The 25,739-nt window shown below is 42.1% G+C and overlaps 1 protein-coding gene across 3 annotated transcripts in view; it reads left to right on the plus strand.

Annotated features, from left to right (window-relative positions):
- Window positions 1–25,739, plus strand: part of lhfpl4a (LHFPL tetraspan subfamily member 4a) — a 48,869-nt gene that overhangs the window by 18,377 nt on the left and 4,753 nt on the right. For all 3 annotated transcript variants that reach the window (XM_034287188.1, XM_013138122.3, XM_020055342.2), the window contains 2 exons: window positions 20,421–20,660; window positions 25,249–25,265. In XM_034287188.1, coding sequence (XP_034143079.1) covers window positions 20,421–20,660; window positions 25,249–25,265 — 257 coding nt within the window. The remainder of the gene's footprint in view (window positions 1–20,420; window positions 20,661–25,248; window positions 25,266–25,739) is intronic.

Raw genomic sequence — 25,739 nt, forward strand, 5'->3', positions numbered from 1 at the left:
GAGGATAGAATGAACAGACAGAGATAGGTGTGAGGAATGGTAACATGATATGAAAGGATATGACGGAAAAATAACAAATAGAGGAACAATACAAGGGAGAGGGGGAAGGAAAAGGACAAAAAGTAAGCAGAAAAGGGTGTATTTGCCTACATGTGTGTGTGTGGTTGTGTGTGTGTGTGAATGTGTATATGTGTGTGTGTGTGTGGTTGTGTGTGTGTGTGTATGTGTATATGTGTGTGTGGTTGTGTGTGTGTGTATGTGTATATGTGTGTGTGTGTGTGGTTGTGTGTGTGTGTGTGTGTATGTGTATATGTGTGTGTGGCGAGGGCTTCCGGTGGGACCCCCTTAATAGAGTTAAACTCCAATCAGACGGGGTGCCTACCCAGAGTTTCACATCCCGGCAACCCACTCTCTCTCCCATAATCCTCTGCTCTCCTCAAGAGGTTAAGCAGCCTCCGCCAATTATCTTACGCTCCGTGTGAAACCCCATCATCGCTGGCAAGTCAGCTCCGTACTATGAACCCCTCCCAGGGCGTAGGAGAGGAAAGATGGAAAACTGGAGGGAGAGTTGAGAAGGATAACAAAAAGAAACGTACAGGTTCATTTTAGGGGCTTTTGGATCAGTTCACAATTGAGGCATTGTAGGAGTTGACAGATCCGTATCTAGTATCTAGATTCTATGTAATCGCCATGTACTGTATTTCTATCTCATTAAGAAGAGATAAGAGAGGGATTGCTGTGTGTGTGTGTGTGTGTGCTCAATCAGGATTCTGTAGGTTTGTTGACTTCTGGAATGGCGCTTCAGTAGGCATTTTTGACGTCTGTGTTTGAGAAAGAGAGTGTGTGTGTGTTTGAGAAAGAATGTGTGTTTGCCATAGATGAGTCAGTCTAATGAGATTGGATATGGGCCTAATGCTCTCAGGCCGTGCAGAGATGATAGTTTAATCAGCTCTGTGGTGGAGCTCTGAGCTGGGAACTTCCCTTTACTGTAGACTCTGTGGTGGAGCTCTGAGCCGGGGCCTTTCAGTTTGCTCTCTGATGGAGTTTAGAATTGTAATATGAAGCATTGAGAACTCTGCAAATAAAATCAATCAGAATGTAGTTTTCATGGAATGTATGCTGCCAAAATGGAGGAAAGTTTTGCAAACTCCTGCATGAGCCGCTCTAATCTCCCCTATCAGGTTTTCATGGCTGTTCCTGTCTATACTACACATTACAGCGTTGCCCTATTTCTCCCACATTTATTTTTCCCAATTAAAATGTTGGGTTTTTCCACTAAATAATTTGGGCACGCATGTCCCCTCCCTACAACAGTGTTCATCATAGAAAACACTCTGACGCCACCTTTCCCCCGAGAGGCCTGATGACACAACAAACTCGCCTGGACACACACGGGTTCCATCCACCTCAGGACATTGCTATCCAGCAGGGAATTTTCGATAGTTGTGCCTAATTAGCCTACATTTGGAGAATGCAGTAAATACCAACATTTCAAGATCTCTCACTTTCGGCTTTGGGCCACACATTTCCAATCAGGCCTAGTTAACACTGATTTGATGATGTTAACTTAAAGGGATGTAGGTCCAGAGCCTAGTTTTCAAAAGTAATCCATTCTGGTTTTGGCTAAGTTTATATAAAATAAGATTAAATGCAGATAAGATAAGAGTAAATGCATGAAATGAATAGATTGAGATTTTGGATACAAGTCAATGATTTCTCCATTCAATGTATACGGGCCCTCAGTGCAAAACAATGTCAACCATCGAATGCACACTTTCTGTCAACTACCAATGTCATTATGTCCCAATATTATGTTTTACAATCCATACAGCAATTTACCTACAGCACACAACCTATCAACGATATCACTTTGAGGCTGTAGCCTACAAACTTTCCCGTTACTCCATTCAGTCTCTGTCTCCTGGCACCTTTTCAACAGTAGTCAGTGGTGTTTTGGGCTCAGGATACTGGCCTTTCTGGACAACGTTGGACGGTGATAACGGAGTCGCGCGATAAGGTTGCGATGCCTGTAATCTCTCTCTGTCCCCTGAATGTCCACTAAATGTACCTGTGCATCCCGGCAACATCTGTAGACAACCGGCAGAAAGGGTTTTCTCACCTACCGGCCTGAGAGTCAATAGACTATGTATATAATTATATATAATGAATTCCTATTAAGCTTCCTTCCAGTGATATTTTGTATTCACTAGAGCTGGAACGCATCGGTAGGTTTGTTTGATTTAATGCAGACTGTAACCAACTACATATTAAGTGTAGTTCTGTTTGGAAAGTATAGTTTTAAGGGACTGTAAAAATAAATTGCTGGCTAGATGGTCTAATACATTTTGTATTTTGTTGTTATGGCCAGAAAACATTGACACAAAGACGTTAGCTAATGTAAGGCAATTCATGTCTCTGCTAATTCATGGGAGAGAATGCGCGTTTTTCAACATTTATGGTTCATTTGCAATTTTAGTAAATGGAAAAGCTTATAATAATCATTTGAAATAAATCACTTGTTATGAAATGCTAACGACTTGACAGGCCTATGCATTAGGTTACTTGCTACTGTTATGGCATTTCTATACCAGATTGTCTCATGAGTTAAAGTACATCTAGCCTAATTGTTTATACTAAAACGTTACTTAGGTTGTTAACTACATTTTGTCATAACATTTTAAATTTATTGCATAACATTACAATAATATTTTTTTTGCCACGAGTGGGTGGAGTCGACTATTTGACGATAAAAGCTGAGGAATTATAATAGTGAAAATATTTGTCATGCACATCCCTGTGTAGGCTTGGACTCCTTGACTGCTTAACCGGGAGGCGTTCGAAACTTGCTGTCGAGGCATTGCGGTCAACCCCTTTCAGAGTTCAACCATGGACACTGGCTTCTCGAACAGGCCACTTAGTTTTCAAACCTTTTTTAGGTTTTAGGTTTTTCAGTGTGTCTTGTGGGAACTGTTTGGGCAACACTAGCTGCTATCCCACATTGTCAAAGATGTCTGTGACAGCAAATGCTAAGCCTTACCTAACAGGGTTCACACACACTCCACTAGGGGGTCGCGCTGAATATTTGGCTGCAGCAGCGCAGCGTGAGACAGGAGTTGGTGTTACCACACGGATCGTCTTGTTCTGTGTTCCGCCTGGCCCCGAAAGGTAATGAACGGAAAGTTGTGGTTATGTCTATGAACCGGGTTTCCTAAATGAGGAAATTAGGTACGACGCCTTGTAGCCCACGCGGTGCACGTGGTGAGAGCACATACCCCAATTATGCGTCATACTTCAGTCCTTCAGGTAACCTAGGGTTACAGACACAAACTAAAGATTTTTCAAGGTGACTCTAACCTTAACCAGAACTACCCTAACCTTATCCAAACCTACTCTATCCTTATCTAAACCTACTCTTACCTTAACCAAACCTACTCTAACCTTAACCAAACCTACTCTTACCGTATCCAAACTTACTCTTACATTGACCAAGCCTACTCTTTCCATAACCAAACTTACTGTATTACTTACTGTATTCCGAACTGTATTTCAGGTGGGCAAAGGGGCCAAAACAAAGGACTTACATATTGTAACGTTGAGGCCGTAGAAGAACCTCATAGACCCTAATGGCTCTGCTTAGTCATTAACTGATTCCACAGTGTGTGCATTAGCCCCTCAAAAAAACGAAGGGGTCATCTATTACATCCCTCTCTAAAGAAAGGTTTGCATCCCTCCTCTAAAGAAAGGGGTGGTAGAGGCATTTCCTATCAACGGAGATGAGTGTGTGAAGGCTGTCCTGAGATTCATTCTCAATCAAATTTGAACGTATAGGTATTGAATCCCAGTTGGCCACGCAAGCCTTAAGGCAAGGATTGCAAATGTAAAACCTGGGAGTCTGCAACCTACATCAGCCTACGCCGACGTCTTATTCAAAGACCCAATTCCAACTAGCTAACGGCTCCTGGCATATTGCCCTCTGTGATGTATATACAGTATGAAGCAGATACAGACAACTGTGTTACTTTTCAATGTGGGCTTGATTCAAGTTTTTTAAATCCTAGCTGCTGTCCCTGTTGACTGAAGAGGTTGTTGGTATTAGCCGTTGTTTGCAAATAGCACCAACACATTTGTGACCGTCAACGTTTTTAAAGGGGCAGTTCAACAGAGGCCCACACAGTCTCATGCAGGGCCGCCCAGAAACGGGGCCGCTATTAAGGATGTTAATGATTAGTCAAAGATCAATTATTGTCGATATGAATTTGATCGACGGCCATTTATTTGAGCGATTTAGGCAATTTCAGTTTAGTATTAACTGAGAACGTAATGTAATTAGTAAGGCGGGGAACCTTCTGAATCACCTACAGTGGTATAATCCAATGAGGGGTTAAGCGAGCAAAATATAAGCTTGGCTTGATCATGTTCACTGCAAATACTGTGTGTTGAAATAACACAACGACTAAGCCAATGATGTATTACTTGACAAACAAGCCTCGTCCTCCTCTCAAACGACCATTACGTCAATGATCGCTAGAAATAACTGTAATCAACAACAGGCAGGGCATAACACAAGAGATTTGCCAGGTAATAGAGAAATATATTACTGATGGTGAAATTTTTTTCATTGCGAGGCACTGGCATTGGGAGCATGAAAAGGCGCTGTTGAGATAAAGAAACTTTCTGCGGGATGTTCTACCACCGCAGGATGGAAACCCAACGGACTGGTGGAAGATATGCTAAATGAAGGAAGATTCCCCCGGCAATACATGCACATTCCCGCGACCTCAGTGACATCCATGCGGGTGTTTTCACCTGCTGGACTAACCATACCCACCATGTGCTCGCAACTCGCCCTTGAGCATTTTTGAAAGTAAAAGTCAATAGGTTGTATGAACTATTCATGGTATATCCACAGAGTGCAGTGTCAGCCTCATTTAAATGTGGTAGGCATACTTATGTCAAGAACTTTGTTCTTTTTAAATACAGATATAGGTTTAAAATGCCTGGTTTATCATTTATATTTTAACTATTTCTGTTTTAAAATATGCTCTCTATATTTTTAAACGAGCAAGGAGGTATAATACACTGTAAAAAACAAATGTTATTAATTACTTAAAATGTTACATGTCATTCTCTGTATTTCAGAATGACAGTAAAATTCTGTTATAAATTACACATTAAAACCTTAATTTAACATTTGTCCTGTAAAATAACTGGAAAGGTCTGTTATTAAGAAACACAAGAATTATCTGTTTTTCCACAGACTTTGATTCGCAGTTTACAAAAAACCTGTATATATACAGAGTATTTCTGTTTTATTATTGATATCCCAGCATGTTTTGTGGCAGTTCATTTTGTTAAAGTTTATGTTTGTTGTAATTGATATGAAAGTGACAGAGCTTCTTTATGTACAGTGTTACCCTTTGGAATATTTTTTCGGGATTATGGTAGTGTTTGTGTATGAACCGTAGAAAAGAAGACAATTCTATTTGGTCTGATTTGCTGCTTTATGAATTGCTTTGGGGGCTCTGACTTGCATATTTTTGCTGACATTGTGTCTGGTAGAAGTTGGTAAGGTGTGAGTCATCAAAATACAAATAGCTGATGCATAAATGCAATAAAATTAAAGTGCAACATTTTTTAAAAGTTATTGCTGACAGAAACAAAAAGGAGAATTTTGGGTAGAAAATAGGTTCTTGGTGTGAAATTACATCAATATATTTTATTTGAAGTAAAGTAAATTTCCGTATTTCTACAGATTAATAATGTAATTTTACGCTATGTAGTTTTACAACATAAATCTTTTAACTGTATTTATTTTGTTTACAGTGTAGCTTTGCACACAATTTCTGGTTATTTGGTTATCTACATGGTGTCAAATATGTCCACGTCTTGTAGAATTTATGGTTTTATTTAGGGAAAAAATTACACATTGGAGATTTGATTAATCGATTGATTGATCTTTTACAATGTCATCCGTTATTAAGGAAGTCCTTAACATTTGCAAGCCTAGCAGCTATTTTCACATAGTCGTTTTTGGGATATGTCAGGGCGAAAAGTAGGTACTGCTAGAAAACTCACCCTGTCAAGATGACCTCCCTCTATCTGTCCCTTAAAATAGATAGTCAAGGCCCGGGGCAGTCCGGTTCACATGTACTGCTGTGTTATGGGCCTACTGCCCGTTTAGCAAAAAAACACTCTCCTCTTTCTTTTCACACTTTCTCCATCAATAAGGCAATAATGTATACAAATAATATGCCTTCAAATTAGACAACGGCGCTATTGTCTCAATATCAGACGTCAAATCTTAATCCCGTGTCAGTAGTCTTCCTGTGCGACGGCACAGCTTTAATCCACATCAGGAGAACCACCCTCCTGCGGGGACACGAGGCAGAAGACGAGAAGACTTTATATCCGCTGTGTTCTTGGTCTGCGTAGTCTTGGCCACGCTTCACTGGGCCCATTAAGTTTTCCCTCAAACCCTCCTGTGTTTTTCGTTGTGTTTGTCCGTGAGAATGTGGCCACACACTTCACATGGTTCCGTTTGTTCAACAGAGCGCCGCACGCGTCTCCACACACGGCCACATCTTACAACTGTCTGCTCTGGTCTTTTTTCTCCTCTGGTCTCTTCCTGGGTTCCGGAAGCCTGACACACCACTTTTCCCCTGTGCTATTTTAATGGAGCGCACCTCTCTATCTCACTCACTTATTCACTTAGTCTCACTCTCACTTAGTTTGTCGCTGTCTCTTTCCCTCTCTGTCATCTCTCTGTTTCTTTCTTTATCACTTGGAATGGGATTCCATAGTGTCATCCCTCCTTCCATATCTCTCCTTCTGTCACACTGTCTGACCATTGGTCAGACCCAGATAGGAGCTTAGGTTCACACTGACCAATCGCCCCCCTCTGGCTTGTTCCACAGAACACGTATTGAACCGTTGAGGTAACGTAACTTGTTTCAAAGTCAATGTTAGGGGATTTTTCACTCCCACACACTCAATAGGGGTGATAGTGGCACAGTGGCTGTTTCGTTGTGTTTTGGCTGTCAGTGGTGTGTGTGAGTGTGTGATGTACACATTTTCATTTTCCTATCAAATGACTCATCATCTGAAATGAACTCTCATAAACCATTTAGAGAAACGGCAAAATGCCGTGCCGGGGGGTTATTTTGTGTGGGTGTGTTGTAATAGTATGTGGGGGGGTTATGTTGTGTGGGTGTGTGGTAATAGTGTGTGGGACATTATGTTGTGTGTGTGTGGTAATGGTGTAAGGGAGATTATGTTGTGTGGGTGTGTGGTAATACTATGTGGGGGTTGTGTGGGTGTGTGGTAATAGTATGTGGGGGTTATGTTGTGTGGGTGTGTGGTAATAGTATGTGGGGGTTTTGTTGTGTGGGTGTGTGGTAATAGTATGTGGGGGTTATGTTGTGTGGGTGTGTGGTAATAGTGTGTGGGGGTTATGTTGTGTGGGTGTGTGGTAATAGTGTGTGGGGGTTATTTTGTGTGGGTGTGTGGTAATATTATGTGGGGGTTATGTTGTGTGGGTGTGTGGTAATAGTATGTGGGGGTTATGTTGTGTGGGTGTGTGGTAATAGTATGTGGGGGTTATGTTGTGTGGGTGTGTGGTAATAGTATGTGGGGGTTATGTTGTGTGGGTGTGTGGTAATAGTATGTGGGGGTTATGTTGTGTGGGTGTGTGGTAATAGTATGTGGGGGTTATGTTGTGTGGGTGTGTGGTAATAGTATGTGGGGGTTATGTTGTGTGGGTGTGTGGTAATAGTATGTGGGGGTTATGTTGTGTGGGTGTGTGGTAATAGTATGTGGGGGTTATTTTGTGTGGGTGTGTGGTAATAGTGTGTGGGGGTTATTTTGTGTGGGTGTGTGGTAATAGTGTGTGGGGGTTATGTTGTGTGGGTGTGTGGTAATAGTATGTGGGGGTTATGTTGTGTGCGTGTGTGGTAATAGTATGTGGGGGTTATGTTGTGTGGGTATGTAGTAATAGTGTGTCTCTGTCTGTATGTCTCCTGCCTGTGTGTCTGTCTCCTCTGTCTGTCGCTCCTCTGCTGTCTGTCCCTTTACGTCTGTCTGTCTCTTCCTGTCTTACTGTTTATCTGTTTCTCTTTGTCTTTACATTCCTTCACTCTCCTTTCCTCCTGCTGCATCTATCTGTTGAATCCCCCCCTTTCTACCTTAAATGCAGGCAGATCTGGCATGTTGTGTGACAGCAGAAGGATTCCAATGTATATCTTGTGTCAGAGTGTGTGTGTTCCTATGCCCACTTGTTCCTGTATTCATGTTCATATTCAAGTCGTGCAGTCCTGATAGTTGTAAGAGCCCTGCTGTTGGATAACTGCCTGCACTGACCATTCTTTCAAGTGTCACTGATTTGTTACTTTGAGATACGTGACCACACATGAACATACCCACATACATATACACACACACACACGCGTTCGTCTGTAGCACCTGGTTCCCTGTTGGATGGTTCTGTACTTATCTGAGCCATCTGGTTGACTCTGGTCCATATGCTGGAATAGATGTTCGCTGAAAACATCTCCCAAAAAAGGGCAATTTTTTTTTTTGCTATTTTCAGCTTTGGATTCAGGTGAATAGGACTGGACAAGGCTAATGATGGGAATAAATTACACTTACCGGACAGAGCTGGAATTAAGGTGAACATGTACTGCTGCAGCTGAGGTCTGAATCCGGCCCAGCGCTGTTTCTTCAGAACCGCCCCCCCCCATCACTACTTATCTTCCTGTCCAATAAGCAGTGGTTCACAACCTTTTTCAGTTCCTGTACCATCACGTGAATCCTGTTCTTCTTAGAGTACGTCTGAAGCACCCCTTCTGGTTAATTTTACCAGTCAGCCTACAGCCTCATGAGTCTTCTCAAGTACCCCCAAGTGGACAGGACAAGGACCCACAAGGGTTCTAGTATCCCTGGTTGGGAACCGCTGCAATTAAAGTCCAGAAAATATATATAGTTTTTGAAAGAGTTGGATCTTGCCAGTATATTTAGTGGTGCCAATTTTCAATTCATTGGCATTCATATAATCAATTACTTCCATTAAATTACTTTAGGAAAAAGGTTACGCTGAGGGTCACATATTACCTACTGCCTTATGGACTGAAAATTAGAGACCCTGGGTAAAAATAATAATAATTGGGACCTTCTGATAGCAAGGGACACATTCAACGTGTGCTGAAACTGTTTCTAGAGATCATGGATTTGATATATTTTTTTGACAGACAGGGAAAAAACTTTATATATAAACAGTAACATTTAGTTGATCAAGGATTTCATGCTCTGGATCTCTTCCCAACCAGCCATCGGTGTCAACAGAAAGTCAAAGTCAAAATGTGCTTAATATAAAGGTTCAGCGTTTTGGTGCAAGGCTGTATGTAGTTTTGAATTAGTCCTAGGTTTACAGAATAATTGATTTAGTTATAAACAAAATATTGCATAATGCACAGCCATGTCCACAGCCTGTCCACTGGGCCTTCTGGGAACTGAAATTAACTTCTTAAATAATGTTTGGAAAAAAAACAATATATCAGATTACTTTTCAAAGTTTGGCCATAATACTGCACATACTGTAAAAATGAATCCTGACTACTGGACACATATACATCCCTGTCAGAATAGCCTATTTATAATTCCTACTAGCACTTTTCAAACAAGCTATTACCTATGTTGAGATAGGCTTGAGGCTCAGCATAAGATAGTATGAACTTCAGTATTCCTACACAGATAATTGATGTAGGCTGGCTGGCTTCCCTGAAGCTGAACAACTGTTTTCATTTGGAGCAGCAAGATGGGCTATTGTTATAGCTTTTGACTGGTGTCTGAAAGGTCCCTGAATTTTCACCCATCTGTCGAGGTGAAAGCTATGTCTTTCTGTCCCTGAGCAAGACAGTTAACCCTAATGCTCCTCCCCCAATGTAACATTCCCTCCAGGTCGTTGATGTAAGTAAGGATTGGTTCTACATCAATTCCCCTGGTTAAATTACTGCAAAGTAAAAGACTTCCTTTTCTCTCTGAAGTAGCATGGGCTTCATCCTAGCAATTAATGGGCTCAAAGCTAATTGGGTATTTATATTTAGAATATTGGTATTTTTTCCGGACAGCATAAGCGGAGCCGGTCAAGAAGTGTGAATGTCTCTGAGTGAGTGCCTGAGTGGGTGTAGTTCATATAGCACAGAGGTTGGCTATTCAACTGTCACTGTTTTCTAAAGAAACGAACCAGCCATGGAGTGACTGGAGTCATTGTTTTCATTATAGGTACTGTACAGCTATTAGCTAGCCATCTACAGTAGGCTAATCTCTTTCTAATTTAACGTGTTGAATGTAGTGTTGCGATCCTGTTATATCTGTTGTTGGTTTGGATGTTAATAGGTAATGTAGGGAACTAGTTTCGAGAACCGTGAAGATTCGACTAATTGGTTTGACAATGCTGTAAACAGACAAGTGAATGGACACATCTTTACAACGTGCAACAACACCCGCTGTTTATATAGCGTAGCGGTTAAAAACACAGTCTGTCACATAGGACACCGTGGACTGAATCCAGCCAGGGCAACTACATTCATTCCTTCTAATCGCGGGCCGGCAGAAATAGGCTTGCCTGGTTTCTTGTTTGCATTGAAGAGGAACAGTGGAAGAAATAGGAGAGGGTATGTTGGATTCAACCCATGTTGCTGCGTTTGATTTGCTAGGGACACATTAATATGAACATTATTGCTGATATTCATGTAACCTAATTGGCCAATTTCAAAACCGATACAGACGTTTTGTACTTGTGCACACTGATATAAAATACCTGGGGTACACGGGTAAAGAACATTGAACCATTTTGCGCCATAACAGGCTCTGTGAGATCTGAGTTGAAACAATTTCGTCTCATCTGACTACCTCCAACTATATGCACCTTTAGAAATGTTGCCTTCACATAGTGTGGAATCGTTGTTTCCTTCATGGTGGCCATTTTAATTCTCGTGGCTTTAACACACTGTATATTGAGGTGAATACCACTGCCTCCATGATGCCTTTTAGGACAGGAGCAGATAAGATATGGAACTTCCACTCTGTCAGCTAATGTTGACTCCCCTCAATATTTAGGGAGCTTTTCTAATCTTTATCATCACTACTGGAGATTCTATTAAGATACCTCCACCTCCTTCGTTGTTGAGTAATTGTCCTGAAATCAAATAAATGCCCAATTACTTTTTTATTGAATATAATTCAAGCTCCACACCATTCAGTATGTTGTGGGCTCAAGCGAAAAGCATATACTTTGTTTCATTCACTTTTTGTTTTACCAGTTTAAATGGTTATATATATTTATATATTTATATTTATCAGAGGTGGACAAAATACAGAGCACAAGTTCTCAACTGGGTTCGGCTGTGTTCACCACTTTAGGGAAGAATCTAATTGCGATCTAAGTAAACCAGTAAAGGGAGTTCAAAACTAATCAGTGATCAATTAAATAAAAAGGAAGAGTGTAAATGTGTACTTATTGTCACTGGTTAGTTATGAACTCTGTTTCTCTGGTCATTTTGCTCCAAACTGGTGAACATAGCGAGTACTATTACTTTGAACTTTTTCCACCTCTGATATATATATTATTTTTACAGAACCGGTAAGCTGTTTCAGTTTGAGGTCATCACTATAACTATCTATCCCTAATTCCCCAGGGAAGGTATGACCTTGATGCATATCCACTGAGCTCATGCTGTGGATTTTACCGCTAAAACGGAATGAGTGTGTGTATTTAATACACAGTGGGTGTATTAATGGGACACTTTTAAGATTTGGAGTATTTTCCTACTTACCCAGTGTTAGACAAACTAATGGATACCATTCTTATGTCTCTCCATGCAGTTGAGATGTAGCGTAAAATTAGCTTAGCGCAATGGCTGGTTTTCAACGGGTTATTACTACCCAGGTATTCTCAAAAGCAGGGATATTCCTCTGTATACTCAGGCTCAAAAAGATATGGCTCTGAAAAAAACACTCTACTTCAAAGTCTGTTATTACTTTCCAAGTGTTGTGATTATTTGAAAAAAAAAAATGCTGGCTTGCTCACAATGAGAAATGACTGCAAATACTTCCCTGATTGTTTTGTGTCCTAACAAGTCCACAGTCCATCCTAATGGGATCCATATGTTACAGTTATCAGTAAGCGTTTTCGTTGTTTTTCTAAATCTCAGGGCTCTAAAAGGTTCTCTAAGTATGACCAGATGCAGGGATCAAATGTATTTTATCAGGACCTTTTGAGATCAGCGGTTTTTCACAAACAAACAAAAGTTTGTTAACACAGTTGAAAATGACAATTTACTCATTACCTGTGTTTGTATTTTTTACATAACCTTTGTTTGCTCATTTGTATTAAGAATGCCAGTCATTTAGGAGGTGACTTCATATAACCTCTACCTGACACAGGGACGAGAGGAGTTTTTCTAAATTGTTACATCTGCGTTGCATGCTCTTTGGGGTTTGATTCAACTGCTTGTAAAAGGGCCTAGAATTGACATCTGAAATTAGCAAAAAATATAGAATAATCTCTGGTTCACTACATTGACTATACCTAGATTATGGCATACCTACTTATAAAGATATACATTCACTGGCTTAAAAACAAAGACAGAAGACAACGTCTCCAGAGTTAGGCCTTTTCTGTGTACTAAGAAAAATGCATCTCACCTTCAGTGCTCTCAACTGTTACCAGGAGCTGGTTGTTTTCTGTCAGTGGAGTAGCTCTAATCTAAGCTATGAAGTTTGAAGGTCCTTGCATCCAGCACTGTCACACACAAACAAACTGCTATGAGGTGTGGGGGCATTATTAATTATTGATATAGGAGTACACCAATCTGAATCTGGGCATTGGTATTTGGCCTGTCTGTCCCAAATACGACATTGGCTGAAGGGAGTCTATTACAATGACCCGATGCCACGAAGCGGGATACCCTAATGACGTGCTGTAAACATGTGGGTCGTTGATGACAGGCAGATCGGGAACATGCAATGAATTGTGAGCTGAACATCCACAACAATGTCTGCAGGCCGGGATTGCTTTACACCTGAAACAGCCAATAGTAAGACTGCAAGTTGCAAACTTTGCAAGCAACAGTTTTGTGGGGTGGCAAAAGAAAAGCATAAACTAGTTAAAGCTAATGTCGGCCCACAATAATTTAAGCTATAACGCCAGTTTATAACACCAACCGAACTGAGAATACGAACGTTGAACTTTCCCCTTGTAGTTCCATCTTTAGTTGATTAGCCAATAGCCAACCTCCTAATAAGTGCCACGTGAATTCCATCTAGTGCCACCTTGATCCCGTTGTAATTGGACAACAACTTACACGAGCCAATTCACATGGAATTATTTGGTTGTTAATGGAAAACGGGAGACTGATGAAAATTGTCAGCTAGAAAGTTCAGCCCTCTGAATCGGTATCGGTAATGAAAGCGGAGGAAGAAAAGGGAGTGAAAACGTGTGAAGGCGGGCGCACACCGAAGTGAAAACCACCTCAGAGCAACCCGAGGAGAATGAGGAAAAGAGGGTAGGAAAAAACTGTCATAGAAAGACAAGGCAGCTAAAGAGAAAAAAATAGATCATAAAAAAAGGAAGAGATGTAGGGAATCTAATAAAAAAAAATAGGATGTTATAATGATTCATATTCATTGCTACTATCTTCCCAACCTCATCTATTGCCCCTGTAATTTATTCAGAACTGTATCCCATGGCCATCTGTCCACTGTCTGGAGTAGGGTTCACAAATGCTCATCCATCGTATTACAGTAGGATAAGGTCCTTGTCGACGCTGCTCTCTTCAAGACGCATGCGCGCAGGCATGCGTGCACAAACACACCGAGCTCAAATTAAAATCGTCTTTGGGGAAACTTAATAACGTTGCAATATAGCACATGGCAACAGTGGGTTGATTCCTCATGCACTAGCCACCATGCCCTGGGGTGGCACTTTATATATATATATATATCTCTCACTCTGTCTCTCTCCCGGTTCTCTCCCTCTCTGTGCCCTGAACAAAATGTATTCCACCTTTGTGAGTACAAATAAAAGTGTCTTTCAGTGCAGCACATATCCCCCAAAAAATATGGAATAACCTTTTGTCCGCATGCATGGCATGGCCATGGTCTAAAAGTAAGGACAGCCATGCATGAACATTAAGATAATGTTCTATTACTTGGTTAGATTGCACTGGGACAACGACCATCTCAAGTTTATACACTGACCAGAACTATATACTGAAAATTGTTTAAAGAAAAAACAACAATTAATATTTCATTCAAAAACGTGCATCCCACAGCCACTGGCACCACACAATCTAATTTATGTATTTACAGATTAAGATTTTACTGTTTAACCCTTTGGCGCGTACGATCACACTGGTGTGATCAATCTAGAGTGGTCCCTGGAGCGTACGATCACACCGGTGTGATTAGAACGTCATGTTTAGAACGCACCATTAGCATACCTAGCTACAAGTAACGTAACAATGGCTGGTAAAACCGCGCTATTATTTACTCACATTTAGCTCAAACAGTGTTTATAACTTTATTTCCTGATTGTAATTGTTTCAAGACCATACTATGATATTAACCAGGTAGAAAGCATTCAAATCGGGACAAGAAGTGTTAGTTACGTACCAACAGACAGCCAACACTAATGCACAAAAACGAATTATATTAGCGACTACTACCGATCAAAACCATTGCAAAAACTTTCTAGAAGTTACGTTCCCCGTTGTATGCATTTTATATAGTTTATTCATTTTCACTGCACTGAATAACTGGTCACGATTTGTTAGCTATCAGGCAGCTGACGTTTGCTAGCGGTTAGCTGACGTTTTCTAGCTAGCTACAGTAATAAATCAACCAACTTTTGCAGCTCTTAGAATTCGAGTCAACGAGAGAAGCTTGCAATGCAATGCATGTAGTGTTCCTTACCTAGCAAGGTGACTGTTCAAATGCTGGCGTGAGTTCAAATGCTGCAGAGTACTGAAGTCACGTGCAAAAAAACTCACGCTGGGGGGTCGGTAAGGAATATTTGAAACTCACGCGTGAAAAGGTTAAAGTTAATCTGAGTGGTCATCCATGACATCCTATTTCACTGGGGTATAAATATGAGGTGACACACATGCTAAACGCCCATATTCATCCATCAACATGGGAAAGGCCAGAGATCACAAATGAAATGAAACAAACGATCGTTGACCTTTACAAACCAGACAAAAGCTATTAAAAGATTGCCACATGCCTGAACATACACCTCTCCACTATTAGGTCAATAATTAGGGAATGTATAACAGGAGCTGGGATAAACCTGCCTGTAAGACAACGCATGTGTAATAACCTAATCCCCACTGGGAAGTATGGTGGATCTGGGACATTGCTGGGCTGTTCTAAAGGCCCTGGGAACCTTGTTAGAATACATGGAAACCATCACCAGAACTACATCAAGCACCAGAAGATTTTAGGCAGAAACCTATCAGCCTCTGCCAGGAGGCTAAAACTGGGTTGTCGCTGGATGTTCCAGAAGGAGGGTGATCCAAAGCACACCTCCAAATCCCCACATACATTTTTCACTGACCATAGAATCAAGCTTACGCAATGGCTATCACAGTCCACTGGGCGAAATCCCATTGAAAATCAGTGGGGTGAGATAAAGATGAGAGTCTACAAGCAAGGACAATAAGACTCTAAAGATCTGGAGAGTTTCTGTATAGATGAATGGTGTCAAATCCTTTGTGTTCTTGCAGCTCATGAAACTTTATCGAAAATGTCTCAGAGCTGTTATCTGGGCAAAGGGAGGTGCACAAACTGCTGAATGCAGCGATGCCAATAATTATAGTATGTTTTAAATAAAATAAGAATTTCTAGATTATTCTTTTCTTTGAACAACAAAGAATAGATTCACAATATATTTTTAGTGTAAGAGCAAGCCTTTTTGTTTATATTTATCTAGGGTGCTGACTATTCTATATATAATTCTGTATATATTTCTGTAGGGCTCTGTAGTTCCATAAATGTATATATACATGTATGAATACTGTATCTCATATGCTCTTATTTTGTTAACAATACAACTACACCGATCTCTCCTTGATTTTCACGTTGAACTTTTAGCGTGACTGAGCAAGTGTTTGTGTGTGTGTGTGTGTGTGTGTTTGTGTGCGCGTGTGTGTGTGTTTACGTGTGTGTGTGTGTGTGTGTGTTTGTGTGTGTGTGTGAAGCAGGCGACTCGGTGGTCCTCCCAATGGGGCTATCCAGTCACTATGTAACATTTAGACCCTACAGATGGTCCACAAAATGAGTTATTTTACTGAGTCATTCCTCAAGATGATTCCCCAACCCTCTGATTCAGTGGAAAAGAAAGAGGACCCCAACTCGATGCCGAACCCCAAAAAAGCTCCCAGAGTATTAGAGTGGATCTAGGATCTGTCCATGTAATAAAATTCATTATGATAATGAAGGCTAAACTAATCCTAGATCATCACACTTACTCCCAAGTCGCTTTGTGAATGCAGGCTCTGAAGTTTAGAGTTTTTTTTTTACACTTTTTCGTTGACTGCAACATATAATTAACATCAGTAAAAAATTTCCCCATTTCAGTTTTTTTAACTGGTCCAGGAAATGTACTGTGTGTGTGTGTGTGTGTGTGTGTGGGTGTTTGGCCTTGGGTTGGAGATCAGTGCCGAACTGATCCCATTTTGAGTCACAGCACTTTGAAGTAGTTTTTCTCATCTCTCTTTTTCTAACTCACGTACACACACCCTCTCTCTCTCTCTAAATCCTTTCATCTGTCTTGCTGATCTCTCTCTTCTGTCTCTCAATCTCAGAGTTGTCAGTATCTCCCAGTCATGTATTCAATCTGCCCTGAAAAAACGTTACTTCTACCTCCATCACCACTGTCCCTATAATAAACCCCTTCTACCTCCATCACCACTGTCCCTATGATAAACCCCTTCTACCTCCATCACCACTGTCCCTATAATAAACCCCTTCTACCTCCATCACCACTGTCCCTATAATAAACCCCTTCTACCTCCATCACCACTGTCCCTATGATAAACCCCTTCTACCTCCATCACCACTGTCCCTATAATAAACCCCTTCTACCTCCATCACCACTGTCCCTATAATAAACCCTTCTACCTCCATCACCACTGTCCCTATAATAAACCCCTTCTACCTCCATCACCACTGTCCCTATAATAAACCCCTTCTACCTCCATCACCACTGTCCCTGTGATAAAATGCTAGTGCTTTTGGGGGGGGGTTCAGGCTGGGTATCTACAAAAGCACAATAGTCCTTTCATGTGAACTCTCGTCTCTAGCTCAGATTTTCAGTTGATTTACTATACATTTCTGGCTTTTAATCCTTAATTGGAATGGAAAGGTGACCTTTAATGGACAGGAAAGCAGTGTGTTACGCTGCTATATTATTGTGCCGGGGCAGTAAGGGAGTAAGGTGTCTAACTTTCCTTGTGTCCTTAAAGTTAGGAGGACATGACCCCTTGGACCAGATCACATGGGATGACCAGGCCTCTGGACTCTGGACACTGCCCACATGCATTTATTAATTATTACAATTAGCACTCTTAAAATGTTCACACGGCACAGCCTGAAGAGACCTGGCCACCCCTCAGAGTCTGGTTCCTCTCTAGGTTTCTTCCTAAGTCTCAGCACCTTTTAGGGAGTTTTTTCTAGCCACTGTGCATCAACACTGTTGCTGCTTGTTCTTTGGGATCTCAGGCTGGATGTTTGTAAAAGCACTTTGTGACACCTGCTGATGTGAAAAGGGCTTCACAACACATATTTGATTGATTGTGTGCACCAGCGTTGTTAAACTACAGGACCACCCCAGAGTGCTTCTCTCTGGATCTCAAGATGTGCTTAGAATTGCTCTCATGCTGAAAGATTCACTTGCAGCCAAATTCCTCCGTCCCTGCAGAGCCAACCACGTTGTTGACCCAAGAAATCCTTGATACTTGGAATTACCTGTCAGGGGTCAACCAGTAATGATGGCCAGATGGCCCCGGGCCTGTAAAAAGTTGGACTAATAAAACCAACAATTCACTGTCCCGGTTGGGCAATGCAAAAAACATTAGAGATTTAAAAACCTAATAATTCCATTATTATCTGGACATCCTCCAGGTCTGGCACACGCATAAATAACTACCTTCCTGCTCATTGGGCGCACTGTTGTCAAGAGTTGAGCAGTGATGTGACACGTGGCTGTCTGGAATTGTTTTTAATAAAACATTTTAGAACAAGCATGAGTCACTCAAGTGAAGAAGGCAGCAAAGGAGAACTGTGAGCTCAAACGAAAGAGAAAATGTTTCGACTTTGAGGGAACTTAGAGGCGCTGTGTTGTCTGTCGTATGTTCCCGGCTGGAGCGGCCAAATGTGGGTCTTTTTACAAAGGCACTGACAACTTTCACAGACAGTCCCTGACCAGCCATGCCAATAGCAGACAGCACCTGGTCTGCATGACAGCCAAGCAGGTGGCTGACAATCCGTCTTCAGGGCCCTTGACCGTACTGGATCAGGAAATTAAATGCAGATGCCCATTGGGTGATTGTACGACTTACAACAACCGCATACCTAGTAACTAAGATGGACCAGCCGTTTGCCTTTGTTCCCCCGGGAGTTTAAATGAGTTAGTGCTTTGTTTAAAAGTCAAATGTTTTGTTGACTGTTATCTTTTTATAAATGTTTTATAATTAGAAATGTTTTTGGGGCTAGTTTCAAACCTGCCTGTTAACCTTAACACGGGTTGACCAGTATAAGACAAACAACCCCATAAAACCATATTTTGTATTAAGTAGGAGGTAGCTGTCTTCATACGCCCGCTTCTTTCTACTCCAAACCCACTGCAGGTGGGTGTGGACAAAAATATCTATTTGCTTTTTGATTTTTCATTTAGCAAAGTCCTGGGGCTCACATAAAGGTTTTCAAATAAAGGTTTTTCTGGCAACCCTTCCTGATAGGCCCCTGGATTGGAGGTGGTGTCTAACTGTAAACAGACGCAACCTTTTGGATTCAGCAGGTCAGCACCGCAGAGGGGGAGAGAATATTATGTTGCAAGCTATGTGAAGAGCAGTGTACATTCCCTGATACAGAGTTAATGACCTGATCCACAAACAAGGAGATCCCTTTGGCTGCAGGAATCCAGGTTCATTGACCCTGCCTGGAGCAGAGGCCGTGTTCTCCTGGTGTAGATGACCGTGCGGTGGTCGACACCTTTATCCAAGGGTCTTTTTCCTTGTTCTCCACTTGCTCCACCGGGCTTTCGACAAAACCTGATTGTCAGCACAAATTGCTTCTCTCCTTTTCCTGCCGTTTCCTTTATTAGTGTTTTCTCTCACTCCCTCCCTCTCTGTCTTTTCTCTCTCGCTCCATTCTCCCTCTTTCTCTGGCTTAGCTCTGGTTTTTGTGTGTGAACCAGTGTCATAGGGATGGTCACGAATCAGTTGCGTGGTCAATGAGGGTTGAGTTATGATTCATTGTGGAATGAGGATATAATGGAATGTCTTTATAGTTCTTTTCGTTTCTCTCTGTTGTTTTCTTTTTTTGTTCCTCCACATTCTCTTTTCTACACTTTCCCAAAATACAATATCCCATTAATATTTCCTACTGTGCCCCTCGTAACACTGTTGCTGTGCCACACCGACACCACCCACACCGTTCTAGCATGGTGTGGTAGCGTGGTGTGGTGATATGATGTGGTGGTATGATGCAGTAGTGTGGTGTGGTGGTATGGTATGGTAACATGGTGTTCTAGCGTGGTGAGGTAGCGTGGTGTGGTGGTATTGTTTGGTAGCGTGGTATTCTAGTGTGGTGTGGTAGCGTGGTGTGGAGGGATGGTGTGGTAGCATAGTGTTCTAGTGTGGTGTGGTAGCGTGGTGTTCTATTATGGTGTGGTAGCATGGTGTGGTGGTATGGTGTGGTAGCGTGGTGTGGTGATATGGTATGGTAGCATGGTGTTCTAGCATGGTGTGGTAGCATAGTGTTCTAGTGTGTTGTGGTGGTATTGTGTGGTAGCGTGGTGTTCTAGTGTGGTGTGGTAGCGTGATGTGGTAGCATGGTATTCTAGTGTGGTGTGGTAGCGTGATGTGGTGGTATGGTGTAGTAGCGTGGTGTTCTAGAATGGTGTGGTAGCAGGGTGTTCTAGTGTGATAGCGTGGTGTGGTGGTATGGTGTGGTAGCATGGTGTGGTAGCGTGGTGTGGTATCCTGGTGTTGAGGCATGGTGTGGAAGCATTCATAACAAGAACTTATCTCCCCACTCTCTCGTCTCTCCCCCACTCCTCCACCTCTCTCCCTCTCCTCCTCCTCTCTCTTCCTCGTCTATCTCCCGCTCCTCCTGCTCTCTCTTCCTCCTCTCCTCTCCCAAAGCTGTGTGTCTGATCCTGGGCTGTATGATCTTCCCGGATGGCTGGGATGCCGAGGTGGTGCTGGACATGTGCGGAGAGAAGACCGGGAAGTACACGCTGGGGAACTGCTCGGTGCGCTGGGCCTACATGCTGGCCATTGTGGGCATCATGGACGCCCTTATCCTGTCTTTCCTGGCCTTCGTGCTGGGCAACCGGCAGAATGACTTCCAGTTGGAGGTGCAGCTCAAAGCGGAACAGAAAGGTGAGTCGCTAATTATATTAGGCTAACAGCCGGGCAAGTGCCAAGGCTAACAAAGTTATGTGTCCAAATATCTCGTTAGCACAGCTCACCCACAAGAATGGTAAAATAAACTTTGCCTAGCTGGGTAAATATACTGTTGCCAGCTCATCTCAAATGCTAGCTCATCTCATTTTTCACTTACTTTTAGAGCAGAAGCATCATCCAAACAGTTTTTTTGGACTTCCATTTCTAAGATTTATTTGTCTTTCTAGTTGCATGCCCAAACCACCTACTGCAGTCACCGGACAGAGCTAAATAAATGCTTAGAAACATCCCCAAAATAAACTACACATACACCTCTTGTCTGTCAGGTCAATAAAGGCATGACAGCGTAAAACACTCAGCTACTTAGCCAAGTACATATTTGACGGAGCCCGGTTCTCGAGGCTAATACAGGCTAGTATACAGGCTAATACAAGCTAATTCAGCCTAATATAAGTGTGACTCTGCTTTCTAGCATTACTCTGTTTAATCTCTATCTCAGTATGTGCCACCAAGCAGCCTGAATAGACAAGCAAGAAATTACGCTCGTACTCCATGTCGTCAGTGAGGGGCACTATGCTGAACATACAACAGTTTTAGTAGCTATTTCTACTAAAACTTTAGTTTCTGCTAATGCAAACTAGTGACGTCTGTAGAGAAAAACAGCATCAATTTACAGTTTCAAGCCAAGATGGTTTGAATTTTGGGTTGAGTCTGACCACTGCTGTTAGATGGCTTATGCACAAAACTAGACTGCCAAATAAATCTCTGAAATGAAACTTGGAGCAAAGCAACTCTCTGTATGATGCTTCAACAATAAACGTGAGTGGTAAATTAGGTCTATTGATTGGGTGGCGGTCTAAACTAGGGGTGTCGCGATATACCGGTAATGACGATAACCGTGATATTTAAAAAATGAAATATTGGTATCATGTTAATAATAGACATATGATAATATGATATTCACTAGGCAAAACTGAAGATGTATTTTTCCAAAAAAAACTTTCGGTTCTTCGATAACTTATTCGTGTCACTTATAGACAAATGATGCATGTCCTTAAACAAGGAGACTGGACCTATGCACTGGTGTTGAAATCAACTCATTAGCCCCACTAGAACCCCTAGGAGAGATCAGCAAATATTTTTAGTCTGTTCACATTCTATTTTTCCAAAAATTCCTTTCGGTTTTAGGCCTTGTGGATCTTTTGTTTATCAGTTCATCTGGTTGCCTTTTCACTATCCATTAAGTGTAATTGTTCTTTTTGTGCTTTAATTTTTTTTATTTGTACAGTTATGGGTACAGACCCTCTCCACCGCCATATACTTGTATTTTGAGTGTAATTCATTTGCCAAAAAATAAAAAATAAACACATTAAACAAAGGTGAGGATTTTTTTTTACTGCAAATATTCCATACCGCGATAATATCGTTACCGTGATTTACCTTGGCCATGATAATCGTGTAGTGAAAATCTGATATTGTGACAGCCCTAGTCTAAAGGATACACTTGTTCATAAATACTGGATCTTGCATTTCAGTTTCTCTGAAATATATTGTGGTGTCGGGTGCGTTACATCATCCAGGTTCTCAATCATCTATCCACTGTTTCGCTTTTACAATATCCTGGCGTCTTAGTGTGTGAAATTTCTGTGTGTGCTGTTGCAGAGTTGAATAATGAGACAACACGGCTGTGTCTATTTATTTGAGCGATTTACCATAAATATTGTTAGCGTCGTGATGAGGGATGTTGCAGCATGATCAGAGGCAGGAGAAGAGAGAGAAAATAAATAAATAAAAATAAAACACCCCCCAATTCCTTCATCGCCCTCTGATTCTATTGAGTAAGTTTCCATGGTTACGTGTCAGATTCCAGCAGGATAAGGCTGGGGTTGCTCTGTCTCCCCGGCGACTCGCCTCTCGTCCCCCTCACCCCCATCTCTCCCTCCCTCCCTCGTCCCCCCCCCCCACCCACCCCACCCCACCCCCGACCATCTCTCACACACACACACACATACTCTTTCCTCCGATCATTCTCCCTCGATTCATTACATCTCCATCAATCTCTGTTCCTCTCCCCATCACTCCAGCCTCCCTCAGGAGGCTCATGTTATTTAATGTTCTTTACAGTGGGGGACGAGTGGTGGGACAGAGGGGCTCGGGGGGATTGGGGGGGGGGGGGGCTCTGAGGAAAGCTGTTAAGGCATCTGTAGTTATCTGAGGAGCAATGTTGTGTCCACAACAAAACCTGGTGGCTATTAGCCAGAACGCGTCAGGCGTTATTTGTTTAGCCTGAATCCGCTCTGCAGCCCCCCTCCTACCCATCCACCCAGTGTCGGCTCTAGGCTTTTTGGGGCCCTAAGACATTTTTATTTGGGGCCCCCGCTTTCCTTAAGTGGTTGAGGGATCCCTAGTAGTCGGAGGCAACCCTAAGCACTTGGGGGTCTTAAGCAACCCTTTACCTCGCTTGTGTGTGGAATCAGCCCTGCCTCCACCATTTTGGATTTTGTTCTTCCCAGTCCCTCAGCTAAAGCCGTCGAAGCTGTCACAGTTTAGTGCTGTTAGCCCAGAGACAAGGAGATATTAGCATTGTGGCTAACCAGCGACAACATGTGTTTAGTGCTAGCGTTCATTGACAGGGTTAATTATACCCTCTGACCTAGTAGCTGTCAACAGCCTTGTTTTCAACGTCTACCCACAGAACTAGAGGCACACATGTTAATGTGTAAGATAAACTAACATCAGTCATGTTTATTAAGACATGTCTGCTTGGTCTTTGCTCTCAGTTGGTAGAATGTGATGCTGTGTAAGGCACTGGTTTTTCAGGGGGAGAATGGACAGTCACTTTCTGTGCATTTAAAAAAAACTAAAACATTTGCCAGGCTTTTATTAACAGTTGGAATGAGACAGGTGGAATCACTGAGGTGATTGATGGACACGGATGGAGCCAGGTATTGAACACGGGTCCCCAGGAAATGAGCCGTTCATGTGCACAGAGACCATGGCCCTGCACTCTGAAATGCAATTTGAAATTCATGACAAATAGATTCATTACTAATGAATCCATCTGGACAGGATTGCGTGTTGAGCTGTGCTAAATGTTTGATGGACTGGTAGGGATGTATTCTTGCTCTGTTTCTCCCCTACAGACTCCAACTGATCCCACTACAGGTGGCCAGAATCTAGACAGTATTTTGATCTAGACAGTAATCCTATATGAGCCCGGGGTAATATCATTCAACAGCACTCAGGAATAAACAGCATTACCTGAAATATAAGGGCATTCACCTTGCTGTATACATAGAATTTGTATTTTAATTTATTTCAACCAATGTTATCATATTGAGCTAGTCTATTATCTCACTGAGCTAGTCTATTATCACATTGAGCTAGTCTATTATCACACCGAGCTATTTTATTATCACATTGAGCTAGGCCATTATCATATTGAGCTAGTCTATTATCACACTGAGCTAGTTTATTATCACATTGAGCTAGTCCATTATCATATTGAGCTAGTCTATTATCACATTGAGCTAGTCTATTATCACACTGAGCTAGACAATTATCACATTGAGCTAGTCTATAATCACATTGAGCTAGTCTATAATCACATTGAGCTAGTCTATTATCACATTGAGCTAGTCTATTATCACATTGAGCTAGTCTATTATCACATTGAGCTAGTCTATAATCACATTGAGCTGGTGGTGCATCTGTAGAACTGTATGATGAAGAGAAATGTGATGATTTGCCTGCAGCCTATGTGAGAACTTTAGGATGGGCTAATAAAAATGCTTGAGCTCTGCAAAATCATGTCCTATTTTTAATTAAGTTAAGGGACGTCCCAAAGGGACACTTTCCATGGACAATATCTACTACAACATGGTCATTACCATTTATAAAAATAAAAAAAATTTCAATTTCAATTTTTCACAATGAAAGTTTACTTTCCTCTTAATTTTCTGTGGAAAACATAACTGATAAACAAAGAAAAACAGGTTCATAGCCTTTTGCTCATCTTCACCAAGGGGGCAAATAACTTTATAGCCTCTGTATGTTTTTCTCAGCCTTTGCCCTTGTTACATATTTCATAATATTCGGCAATAGGCGTGTCCAGCAACGGGCAACCCCACCCTTGGCCCCAGTACTGAGGCTGGACATCACCTTTCCCCATTGAATTAAATTAGGGGGAGTATGAGTTGTCAGCCAACCAATGGGCATGTGACTAATCATAGAGTGCATCAGCAACCTGTTTGCAGCTCAGATGCTTCAATTCACTCATCCATTCTATTAAGTAGTCCTTGTGCTTGGACATAATTCGATAGACCAGGAGTAGGCAGTTTCCATTCTGGATGGCTGTCTGGTTTTCATCCTCTCAGGGAATTATTCTGATCTGGAAGGTACTACAGAAGCAAGGGGGGAAATATGAAGAATTTCAGCCCTCCCAGACCAAAGTTGCTAACCCCTGTGGTAGAATGTTCTCAATCAGTCAACCCCATTTCTTTTTGTTCATGTGAAACCCACTGATGAAGGTTGACTCAAAACAATTCTCCTTCTGTCTTCACAGATTTTGCGGTGTCCAGGGTAAGTCCAATCACCATTGTTGCTTCTCATCCTTTGTGCTTTGTTGTCAGGCATCTGTACTCGTGTGAAGCCTCGTGTGTGTGTGTGTTTGTGTGTGTGTGTCTGTGTGTACAGTGACCTCTGCTGTCCAGGTGGGTTAGGGAGAATATAACCAGCCAGCCTGAATGTGTGTGTGTGTATTACTGCCCTGGCTAACACAAATTGGTGTCATGTCGGATGTCTTACCCCCTCAGCCTTCTGCTCGTCCATGTGAGGGGATGAGTTTGGTCACATGAGAGGGCTTGGATAAGTGATATTCCTCAGTGATGTGAGTCGGCTCAGCCCCCCCCCCCCCCCCCCCCCCAGTAAAGACGAGGGGTGGGAGGGGGTGGGGTGAGTGGAAAACAAGAGGTGGTAACATGTTGTATTAAACAACCCTGGGGCAGAGTGCACTCACACAGGAACAAGGCAGACCGCGAGTGGAGGGGAGACGTC

Source organism: Esox lucius, chromosome 17, assembly GCF_011004845.1.
Source record: "Esox lucius isolate fEsoLuc1 chromosome 17, fEsoLuc1.pri, whole genome shotgun sequence".
Lineage (NCBI taxonomy): Eukaryota > Metazoa > Chordata > Actinopteri > Esociformes > Esocidae > Esox > Esox lucius.